Below are 13,223 nucleotides of genomic sequence, written 5' to 3' on the forward strand. Positions count from 1 at the left end.
GGCATTATCGTGAATTGGGATTTGTTCCACTAGGTGACTTTGTGTCTGCCCTGGTTCCATACAAAAACAGCAGGTACCTTGTTTAACCAGATGATACTCCAGCTAGCATGATATTTTGTCATGTTGTATCATCATTTTGCAGTCTTGTTTAAGCCAATAAGAATGCAATTTAGTTGGTTAAATCCCAAATTTCCAGCCCATCCTCATTCATTTACTATCCAGGTAGATACCTACTAATGAGGCATGCACACATGAAGGTGAGGATTGGACATTACATCTGCAGCCCTAGTAGTTTCTTTGCCTTTGTTATGTGGAGGTCTCCTCCCAGTTGTCCAGCTTTGATCTATAAACACCTTCTCTCACTGACATGGAAGCCTATCCACAGAAGAGGAATGAAGTGTACTCTGATTTTACACACCTTATAGTAGCCAAATGATCTAAGTTTCAAGATGTTTCTCACACTGCCTTGTTCTTGCAATGAGGATAGTTTTATCTGCTTCACTGTTACCAAAATACAATCCTGTCATTTTTCTTGCAAAAAGATCATACAGACCCCTTCTTTTCTCTGTCCATCATTTATTTTAATAATTAGTTGTAGTGAGTAAGTTAACTCTATTTGTACTGTATTTTTTAATTTTGTTTATTCATTGGTTAGGATATTTTAGATTTCTACTTGAGATAGTTTTCATTGATTTTAAAAATCAACATGTGAATTCCAAAGAATGAAGCTTATTCTGCTGGGTTCAAAATTGGTGCTATCAACATAGGAAGCATCAATAGAAACGAAAGCAATTCCATTTCTTTTGGAATGGAATTTCAAAAGAAATGGAAAGGAAACTGAATAAGCACCAAATTGACATGATAAGCATTACTGAAACAAAGAAGTAAAAAAAAACAGGTGAGATTTATCTGAACAAAATAAAAGATACTATGGAAATACTTTTATTGGGATTATATTGATCAAGTGCATATAACAACAACTAAGTTATACCAACTAGTTTCACCAACTAAGGCTGTTGGCATCTTCAGGGTACATAACTGATGTATGTCACTAAAAAGTAAAAAACTGTTACAAACTATAATCAACCGATTCCAATTATATTAAACAAAGAACAGAGCGCGTACAATACATTCATAGAGCGTGGATGATATCACTTGTTGTTATACCATGCTCTATGAATGTATTGTATGCGCTCTGTTCTTTGTTTAATATAATTGGAATCGGTTGATTATAGTTTGTAACAGTTTTTTACTTTTTAGTGACGTACATCAGTTATGTACCTTGAAGATGCCAACAGACTTAGTTGGTATAACTTAGTTGTTGTTATATGCACTTGATCAATATAATCCCAATAAAAGTATTTCCAGAGCTTTTTGGTCAAGAAAATAAACGTTTTTTTAAAAGATACTATATTAAGGTAATAATGATAAGTAAAAAGGAGGAGTAGATATGATATTCAACACTAAATATGAGGATAGTCTTCTTCTGGCATGCTGTAGGCGAATATCAGACTTATATTGCTTATGGTCCCACAATAGTTGTATTAAAGAATAAACAGGAATTTTTGAAGAAATTACAGAAAACAGCTGATACAATGAAAAAGGAAAAGCAAAAGATCTAAACAGCAGAGTAGGAAATGAGTGCAAGGCATATAAAAATGTTTTGGAAAAATTTAGAGAAAAGAGCAAAGCTAATAATAATGGTAAGTACCTGCCACTTTTCTGTTCAGGACATGGACTAGTTATTATTATTATCACCGTGGTCCAACATGATGTGCAAACAATTGTGTACATTAAGTTATTCCTTTTATCCTTCTAAGGAAAAGAAGGATAAAAGGAATAACTTCTAAGTTATTCCTTTTATCCTTCTAAGGAAACTTGAAGTGGCATGTTCTTTGTAAAATTAAAATTAGTAAAGATTTATTCTGTATATTTGACTTTTAAATTCTTATTACATATAAAAGGTACATATTCACTTTTGGCATTGCTCGATGAAGTATTATATGTCTATTGTCAGAGCAGTTATGTTCATTCTGACTTCAGGAATTTTAAGAAAATGTTCTACATGAAATTTGCTTGCTAGCAGAAGATACATGTAAGCATAACAGTCAGGTGCTATCTTCAGCATTAAAATCTGTGATCTAAAGAATCTGAGAGATAAACTAAATAATGCAAAAAGAGGTTAGTGATTGAGATAATTCCAAACAAATAATAAAACTATAGAACCTTTAGCCTGTTTTTGTATATTAATTGATATCAGCCATCAGACACAAATTTAATTGTGAAAAAACATTAATGATTTTTTTTCTTTATGACCTCACATGTAATATTTATTATAAAGATTTTTTTTATCTTTATTAAAATATTTAAAAAATCTTTATTGACTGTTATGCTTACATGTATCTTCTGCTAGCAAGCAAATTTCATGTTGAACATATTTCTTTAAATTCCTGAAGTCAGCATGAAGATAAGTGCTCTGGCAAGGCATTCAATATTCAATTGAGCAATACCAAAAGCAATTTCAAAGATGGAGTGTGTTCTTATTTCCAGTTATTTAGAGCACATAGCACTCTCAATGATATATGAAGGCTTGCATTGTGTTATTAATTTCATATTTCTTACTTTGAAGAGTCAGTAAAAATCCTTATAAAATTTTTTTGAGAATTTACTGAATTCAACTACAAGTTTTTTTTTTTTTTTTTTTGTGCTTCTCTCTCTCTCTCTCTCTCTCTCTCTCTCTGGTTAACATTCTTGTTTCTGTGCAGTAGCTGTTCCAAAACTCAAGTGACAATGTGGTTGCCATTACTACAGCAATCATGCATTACAATTTTGGAAAAAGTACTATAACAAAACATAAAATATTATACATATATATACTCTCAACATGAAATTCCCTAAGGATTTCAGTATCAAGGTAAGCAAGTGGACCATTTTAAATATAATTAAATTTCCTTTTATATCATCACTGCTTATTCATATGATAGTATTGGTAATGAATACTAAACATGCTGACTGTATTAAGAAATGCAAACATATTTAAATATATATATATATATATATATATGTGTATGTATGTATGTATGTATATATATATATTATATATATTATATATTTATATATATATATGTATATATATATATATATATATATATATATACATATATGCACACTATCTGATCAAAAGTATCCGGACACTCCTCTGTAATTCATAAACTGACATCTAGATGTCACTATGACCTCACTTACCAGTATAAAAGGAGGTACAGAGCTGTGTGTTGTTCAGTGATAAGAAATACGAGCAGAATGGGTAGGTCAAGGGAGCTCAGTGACTTCAAATGTGGACTAGTTATTGGTTGCCACATCAATAAAAAATCTGTCAGAGACATTTCGACCCTCCTCAAGTTGTCCATGTCAACAGTTGTTGATATGATTGAAGGAAACATGAAGGCACAATCACAACAAAACCACAGTTGGGTAGGCTGCGTTTAATGACAGACTGGGACCATCGAGCAGTAAAGAAGGTGGTTGTCTGGAAATCGCCAGATGTCTGGAAATTGCCAGACATCGAGTGAAACAATTATCTGGGAGTTCCGCAGTGCTACTAACTGTCCATCGAGCACCATGACTGTGGGTTGAGAGGAATGGGGATTCCATGGTCGAGCAGCTGTCCATAAACCAAACATTTTTCCTGTGAACGCTAAGCACCGCCTACAGTGGTGTAAAGAGCGACACCACTGAAAGTGGACAACTGGAAACGTGTGATTTGGAGTGATGAATCATGCTTTACCATGTGGCAAATGCCTGGAAAACAATTCCTGCAAGTGTGTGTAGTGCCAACAGCAAAATTTGGTGAAGGTGGCATTACAGTGTGGGGGCATTTTTCATGGAATGGGCTTGGCCCCTCTCATAACACTACACAGAAATCTAAACATGGAAGGGTACAAGGACATTTTGTCCTGTGGGTACTAGATCTACAGTAGAAGATCAATTCGGTGATGACTATTGTCTGTATCAGTATGACAATGCTACCTGCTATAAAGCAAGGTCTGTGAGGAAATGGTTTGTGGACAATAACATTCCAGAAATGGACTGGCCAGCCCAGAGCTCTGACCTGAATCCCATAGAACGCACACCTTTGGGGCGAATTAGAACTGACTTTGCTCCAGACCCTAGTGACCCACATCACGAACTGCTCTAGTTACAGCTTTTCAGGAAGAATGGGCTGCCATTTCTCCAGAGACATTCCGACACCTGGTAGAAAGTATCCCCAGCAGAGCTAGAGCTGTCATAGAAGCAAAGAGTGGACCCACCCGTATTAATGTCCACTACTGGAAAATGTGTCACAAGGAAAGTCTGATTACAGTTTCGAGTAGCTGTCCAGATATTTTTGATCATATAGTGTGTGTGTGTATATATATATATATATATATATATATTTTTTTTTTTTTTTTTTTTTTTTTTTTCTGTTGTATATCTCAATTGTAGAAGAGTATTCCAAGATTGGGCAGATTTGTGTGGGTTTAATAGGAAAATGACATCACGCTGAGTAGGCTATAGATGTAATATGTCTGTGAAAGGAAAGGCTAAAAGTGTAAGTTGTTTGTGTGTGCATGCACCTTTCCTTTCACTGACATCTTGCATCCATAACCTCCTCAGCCTACTTAGTGGCATTGTCCTTTTTTTTTTTTAATTTTATTTATTTTTTTTGTAAACGTATAGTACATTTTGTAGTGTGGGCTAAGGATTTTTTTCTTTTTTTTATCAATTTTTATATATTTTTTTGTATTTTTCATTAATTTTTTTAAATAGTCTGGAAACCCTTCTTTTGAGACCAAACATGAAACTTTTTCAAGCCATTGCAGGCCTCCAATAAACTAGGCAGTGGTCTCACACCAGGCGATGACATTCATCTTCCACCTTAAGATAAATCACAAACATCCATGCCCATGGTATGATTCGAACCTGAAACCTGTTGGTTGGAGAGCAGGTATGCTAACCACAACCAACCAGGCCAGTTGTTTGGCCCAGTGATTAGCTATTAACCCTATACAAAATCTTAAATCCACTCAACCTATACTCTTCTACATTTGGGATGCACACCAGAAAACTTCCACAGAATCCTTAATGCAATCTAGGAGGAGACATTGCCATTCATTGATTATTTCTTCCCCCCTCCCCACAGGCTCACTCACTCCAAACACTTGACAGATGTGTAGATAAGTAAATAATTTTGTTTATCTATTATTTTGAACTGCATATATCTTTCCTCTAAACATGTAAAAATTTGACTTGCTGCTTGTTGAAGCCTGTTCACAGTCCAATTTCTTAGAATCTACTCTATCATTTCATTTAATTTTTGTCTCTCTCTCTCTCCCCTATGGAACTGTTTTCCATGCATCTTATAATCAGGATTTTAACCTGCTACTATTCAGAAACTACATCAATAAGTTCCTTCTCTCTTCTTGGCTTTGCATGCATGAATGTGTCTCGTGTTTGCAACCTCTTGTGTGGTTGCAAATACTAATAAAATTCAAACTGATCTACTGTGGAAAATGTTAACAGCTTTTCTTAATTAGCATTCTGTATTGTGCTTTGTGGAAATTTTGATTTTAGGCTTACCTATTTGTTTAAAATAGTTTACCTGATTTTAGAATACAGATATAATCTTTATCTGTATTCCAAAATCTTCAGATTTTTTTTTTTGATCTACCTTTTTTCACCAAAATGAGATGTCACATAAACGAGGTATTTTAATTCGGCACAAGATAATAGCTGCAGTTTCTCTTCAGAGATTTTTTTTTTTTTTTTTTTTGACCTTGCTTCTAAGTGATGGTGACAGAAAAACTCCTTTAACCACCATACTGGCCTTGACATGTAAACATTTCCATAATTACCTGGATGCAAAGTGTCTGTTGAAGTCAATATAACCTTTGGATATTATAGAAATAATATGGATACGAAGCACATATTTTATTTTTGACATATTTTATCCATTTGGCAGTTATATGGTCATATAAGAGATGGTAATTTTGTTGACATCAGTTATTTAATAACTTGTTGAATATTCATAAGATTGTAGCTCTTGATATCGAAGATCATCTTGATAATATTGAGTTCATTAGTTTTGTTAAAGCATTGTCCAAGCAATATTGATTCAAGTGAAATTATTGAAGTTTAGATGAGGTTCATTTATTACATGTCAGATGATTCAGTAGAATTATTATGGTTGTAGTAATTACAACAATGATTTCATTATATAATAATCCACAAGGAAGCTGTGTACTTTGTTATACAACAACGTATTTGTTTTTGTATAACAAAGTACACAGTTTGTGGGAATGCCAAGAATGATCAGTGCCATCCTTTATTCCAATATTGTACTTTGTTATACAACAACGTATTTGTTTTTGTATAACAAAGTATACAGTTTGTGGGAATGCCAAGAATGATCAGTGTCATCCTTTATTCCAATATCCCTATACTTTGGGTCAGACTGGAAAAATTGTTTTTATCTTACTAGATTATCATAAAAATATATCAGATTTTTATCACAGGAAAAACATAAGCTAGCCCATTCACCATTTGGTATGGACCTGAATGGTCAGATAGGGTCTTCACTCTGTAATCATGCATTGTAGATTTGCATTCTACAGAACTGTTAATGCATAATATTACGAAGTCTTTGACTTTGCAGAATATAGCTTCTTCCACTCACATACTTATTTTGCCTTCCCATGATCACACCTGGTATTTAAAAAAAAAAAAAAAACTTTTGTGATTTGGTGACCAAGTATCAGTGATAATCTTCATGAAAGGGAAAAGTCATATAGATGCTACAAAGGTATCCATCAGGATAGGAAGCTGTAGGCAAAATTTAAATATAAATACTTAATTTCAATGGTTTTTAAGTCAATTAAATGCAGAAATTGGAGATTCCTGCATTTGTTTGACTTGATAATCTTGAAAATTAGGATATACATCAGCTATTGGAATATTAAAACAAGAAAATTAACACAACTCAGAAAAAAAATATATGAAATTGTCTTCTTGTATGTTAGTAATGTAAGATATTAACACATTAAGTAGAATGTTCCAATTCAGTGCTGCACAACTGAGAATGCATCTTTTGAAGAAAAGGTTAAACTTGTGAGATGTTTATTTTAAAAAAAAAACACTACTTTTTTTTTAAACTGGTTGAAACCTATTCACAGTCCAGCTGCTTATGCTATACTCTTTCATTTCATTAAAATGTGTATGCAAAAGAATAGTTTCTGTAGCAAAAAAGTTTTTCTATATTGACTTTTACTTCTAACATTGATGTTTTGAAAGTCCATTGGCTACTGATTGTGAGACTGTTTTTGTTTAACTAATGAACTGCCAGATAAAAGGGGTAACTCTGAACAAACTAACATGGAGTGGCTAAGAGTAATAAAAAGTTATTTATATACAGCTGTTCCATTGCACTTAATTCACAGTCTTATTAGTCATATAATGATATGATTGTATTATAATTAAAAGAAAAACACATAGATGTATAAATAACAAATAACACTGTATTCATTGCAATCAATAAATATTTTAAGTCATAATAAAATTTTGACTATCATCTTTAATCTGTATGATGCAGTGCTCATTTTACTAAAATTAAAAATTATTACAATAAATTCAACACATTTCCCTTTCAGATTTGTAAATTTATGGAATGTATTGAGTCTTGAACTACTTTTCCTAGGTATTCTTTATATCATTGATATATAAATTAAAGAGCAGTTGCAATAGTACAGAGGCCCATGCACACCATTAATCATCCATCCTTCTCCTAGATTCCACTCCACCATATACTATTCTCTGATATCTGTTGGCCAACCACCCCTTCCCCATCCAGCTTCATATCCATTCGTGTTTGCTCCAACTTTTGTAATAGTTTTCCATGCAGTATTCTGTTAAATGCAGTGGTGTCCAAAAACTAAAGACAAATGACTGCTATATTATTTTAATGACTACAGCCAAATGTGGACATAAATTTATTGCGCATAATAAAACATTATATTACACAAAAATGTATTATAAATTTCATAGAAATTAAATTGCAATACATTTTGGCAAAAGTTATGAATTTCCTAAGGATGTAGTTAAGGAATTAATGTAAAGTGCTTACAGAAAACTAAGTGGAGAGACATTTCATTATCGAATATGTCCACCTCAAACTACGAAGCAGCTCTCACAATGTTGTGCTATGCTAAGCACAAAGTAATTCAGGGGTCCTTGAGGCAAACTGGTCCACTACTCCTTTAGAGCAAGGATAAGGCTTTGTTTTCTGGAGGGGAATTTCGAGAACCAAATGTGTTTTGTGGGATTGAGATTTGAGGAGAATGCTGGTCACTCAATTCGATTAATATCCTTGGTCTCCAGAATTATCTCCACTGCTTGTGTACGATGTGATGTCATCCATGAAATGAATTCTTCGATTAAAGCACCACAGAACAATTGAGCATGACATTGAAGAACTTCATTGCAATATCGTTCACCAGCATATTCCCTTTTTCTAGCACTTGTAGCTCAGTGCATCCATTAAATATAATGCCTCCCCACACCATGATCCCATCACCACCATATCTATCCCTTTCAAGAACATTCTTGCGATGGTAAGCAGTACCACTTTCACACCAGATCAAGTGTCATCTAGAATCGAAGAAAAGACTAAAACGATTCTCATCTCTAAAGAGTACCTTATCCCATTGGTGTCTTGTCCAATATTCAGTGGATACAACACCACTGAAAATGTGCTGTACAATGAGCTCTGGATAAAGCTGCCTTCTAAGTCTGCCATAATTACCAGCTTTATAGCTCAACGAAAACCATTTCTTGACAAAGAACTCTGCCAGAACAAAAATGCATGGTCAACTTCCCAAATCAGAGACAGGACTTCTACCTAGGTTACTAATGCATTTTCTGATGCTATTACATGATCTAACACTCTCAAATCTGGTTCCCTATATAACATGTTGTTTGAGATAATTAACCTTTGGTAACCATGTAAATTCTACAAGAGTGTGCTGAAATGTGATAATCACCACAAAGCAATTGAGATTGAACCATGTAACCTACACGTTATTCTACATATTCCCCACGAAGTGTTATAAACTTATTACAAAGCTGCTGCATCATTTGCAATTCTCTGAGGAAAAAAGTCTTTCCCTTGTTGCACAAATTGGTCTATATTTGTTCTAGATATTTATCAGAACTTTTCATCCCCCCCATACTTCCATTTTGCTATGTTACCTTTGCTCTCTAATCAGTCTCTCCCATAGTTGAAGTAGCCCATAATAATTGCTTCGCAATCAGAAGTGCCCTAAGACTCATTCCCTTGGACAGCTGCTCGGAGTCTGCCAGCTGCTTACTAGACTTCTTCATGACAACAGAATTGACATTGCCATTATACAAGAAACCCATGCAAGCAATGAGTCACAATTACGAGAAAGAGGCTCCATTCCAGGTTTCAATCTTATAGGAGCAACATGCCATCAGATGCATGGGGGTAGCCACCTATTCCCGAAATTCACTTACTAAGGTCCGTTTCATTTCTGCTAGTGATGTTTCAAATATATCTACCATTATTATAAAAGTTAACGACCTAAAAATAATTAATGTCCACAAGCCAACATCTACAAGCTGGCCTGATGAAGTTTTGCCAGCCTTAATGCATCATGCTGTTTATATTGGAGACTTGAACAGTCATCATACCCAATGAGGGTTATAGAGAAACTGATGCAAATGGTGCCAAGCTATCTGAGTGGACAGAGGCAAACAACATACAGCTGATTTTCAATCCCAAGGATAACTGCACTTTTAACTCGGCTAGATGGAATAGTGGCACCAATCCTGATTTATGTTTTGTAACAATCAATCAAAGGGGCCTCCCAGTGCCAGCCAGCCATTGAGTTTTAGGAAGATTCCCACACAGTCAACACCACAACCTTATAACTACCAAAGATTTGTGAAAATAGTAATTTCTACAGCCAAAAAAACACATCCCTGGAGGTGCTTGAAAAGAATACATACCTGGCTGGAGCAAAACCAGCGAAGCACTTTATAAAGACTGTCTGAATAGTGGATATTGCAGATGATCTTATTGACAGCTTAACTGAAACTAGAAAGAACAAATGGATTGACACCATGGAAAGGCTGAACTTTAAACATTCAGCCTTAAAAAGTTGAGTGGTAATTCCCATCGTCCCAATGCAAAAGCTGCTGTTAGTGCCAACTGTATTGCCATTCGGATAGTGAATCTGTCCAGAACTAATTCAGAAAAAACCCACACTAAAATAATTAGAAAGGAATTGACCAGACTTAAAGAAGGTTGTTTTGAAGCGACCAATCTATTGAATCCGTTCACCAAAGAAGAACTTCTAGCTGCACTCCAGGGTGCGAAAACTGGTAAAGAACCTGGATTTGATAATATTCACCCTGAGTTTTTAAAAAACTCTGGACCAAATACAGTGGAATGACTGACAAAATTCTTTTCTAATATTCTACAGAGTGGTAGATTATCAGTGGTACAATTTAAAAAATCAAAGATAATGGCCATCCTGAAACTTGCCAAGCCCACCGATAAACCTGAAAGCTATAAACCTATAGTACTGCTCAGTGTCTGTCTTAAGTTATAGAAAGACTTATTTACAATAGAATTAGTCCTATTATTATTGACACTCTCCCTCATGAACATGCCAGTTTCAGGCCTGGGCGCAACTCTGAAGATCAAGTTTTGGCCCTAATGACACAAATAGAATCGGGTTTAAAAAAGTGCCTTAAAACTGGTGTAATCTTTATAGACGACGGCTGCATGCGCATCATTCTGATATGCTTATGTATATGCTTTTGTTTTACATGAAATTGAGGTGCTTAAAATAAATTTTAAATTTAAGTCATGATCATCAATATCTGATGTGAATTTTCAAGTGGCATACTGGAAATAGTGTTATATCATTAAATTTACATTATGACACCGTATGGAGGAACGGCATGATCTAAGCTCCTTAAAATACTGAAATGTAAAAAAATGACCCATCTGATAAACACTATTCTATCTAATAGAACAATACAGGTAGTTCTAGATGATGATATGAGCAAGCCAAGAACACTTAACAGTGGATTCCCACAAGGGTTGTTCTGCCCCCCCCCCCCCTCTTCTTTTCAATTTGTATATTTCTGACCTTCCAAGGACAGCGTCTAGCAAATTCGCATATTTATGCATCACATTCCAACACCAGAACTTCTGTACTATAGAGCATGTACTAACTAGTGACCTAGAGGAGCTAAACTACTTCTTTGAGAAATGCCGTCTTACTCCAAGCACTACCAAGACTGAAACATGCTGTTTCCATTTGAACAGTAGCATGGCATGAGACATCTTAAGAGTGCCACTAAATGGGAACATACTACTGCACAATTTTAATCCAAAGTATCTGGGCATAACCCTCCCCTTTAATAGACATCTCTCCAATATTGCTGCCAAACTCAGAACTAGAAATAACATACTGCATAAACTTTCTGGAACAATCTGGGGGACTTGTGCTCCCACATTAAGGACATCTGCTCTGGGCCTCGTCTACTCAACTGTTGAATGCTGCTCTGCTATCTGGCTGACCAGTGCACACGTTAAATTAATTGATATTGTGTTGAATCAGGCAATGTGTATTATTTCTGGAACAATAAAGACTACTCCATCATGTTGGCTACCAGTTCTGAGCCACATACAACCGCCACAACTATGACACCAAGATAACCTGATTTGTAAATATAACAAAATTTGCCAGAACTCGCTGCTTCCTATACACTCTGATACTGACAGCTTTACATCACAGAGGCTTAAACCCGCCTATTATAATATTACAACTTGTCACTGAGACAAGTTGTTGTGCCATTATAATGAGTAGATGAGTAGGCTGTTAACCCAAACAGCCCTCCATCAGGGTTCAACCTACCTTGAAAAATAGACCTCCCTAAATAGGGTTTGCACCAACCATGGTAGGTACGGAGCTTCCTTATTTACTTGGGGAATAAGACCAAACTCATCTTGTGACTGTGGTTGAAGATAACCAAACTATACAACATATCACATTTGACTGTCCTCACAGAGCCTTCATGGGACCAGTATCTGACTTTATAACAGTTTCCACTGATGCTGTTGACTGGTTGTCAAACTTAGACATTCAATTTTAATTTTATGCTTATTTGTATATTTTATATGTATACATTACTACAGTGTCACTTCATACTATTGTATTATTTTATTCATTTTTGTGCGTGTGTGGTAACATATGCATGTATTCTTCTTAGCCAAATGCTAAATAAATAAATTGCTTCACATACCTTCATTATACCGATATGCCTTTTCATGCCATCCACATCTTGGTGTGGACCCCTGGTCTATGGCAGTAACCAACAGTATCTTTTGTGTTATTGTATTGGCTTTTCCAATACAATAACCAACTTATTCAGATTTGGAATTATATAACTATAAGTAAATTTTTGTAGTAAATTGTAATCCTAGTGACAGAAATTTTTAATTTTCATTGTGTTATTATGCAGATGTGATGGAAGAGGACTGAAAGATCTTCGTAATATTTCTTGTGAAATAGACTTATATAAGCCTTTACATGGTTCTTCATTATTTCAAAGGGGACAAACACAAGTAAGTATTGTATTGCCAAGAAAGTTGTCAAGATATTTCCAGATATTTATAGGCTTCAGAATTTAATTAGATTATTCTGTAAAGACCATTTACAGAATATTACCTTAAAAATAATATATCTCTGCAAGCGGACAGAAATTAGTATTTTCAAATATGCTGGAAATACTTCTTGATACTTGTTAATATGTAGAATCTAAACCTCACCTTACTTCATTTGTTTTTGCATTATATCCTATAAGAAGTGGACTAGTAATCGAGTTGTGTCATTAAAAAAGTTTATTTAAAGATGTCAAATTTTATAGAAGCAAAGGAATGATCCTTTGATAGCATGTTAAAATAAGTAAATTTGTTATTCACAGTATCCTGATTATCACAAATTAAAGATCTTGGAGAAATTATATACACTTCAATATGTTATGTATATGCTTTTGTTTTACATGAAATTGGGGTGCTTAAAATAAATCTTAAATTTAAGTCATGATCATCAGTATCTGATATGAATTTTCAAGTGGCATACTGGAAATAGTGT

At 34.5% G+C, this 13,223-nt stretch overlaps 1 protein-coding gene across 1 annotated transcript in view; it reads left to right on the top strand.

Moving 5' to 3' along the window:
- The window catches only part of PNPase (polyribonucleotide nucleotidyltransferase 1), a 440,058-nt gene that overhangs the window by 211,002 nt on the left and 215,833 nt on the right, over positions 1–13,223 (top strand). Inside the window, exon 11 of the mRNA XM_090395838.1 lies at positions 12,592–12,694. Within this exon, the coding sequence (XP_090251964.1) occupies positions 12,592–12,694 (103 nt within the window). The remainder of the gene's footprint in view (positions 1–12,591; positions 12,695–13,223) is intronic.

Source organism: Typopeltis vanoorti, chromosome 7 (genome assembly GCF_054136105.1).
Source record: "Typopeltis vanoorti isolate ZY-2024b chromosome 7, IOZ_Tvanoo_1.0, whole genome shotgun sequence".
Taxonomy (NCBI): Eukaryota; Metazoa; Arthropoda; class Arachnida; order Uropygi; family Thelyphonidae; genus Typopeltis; species Typopeltis vanoorti.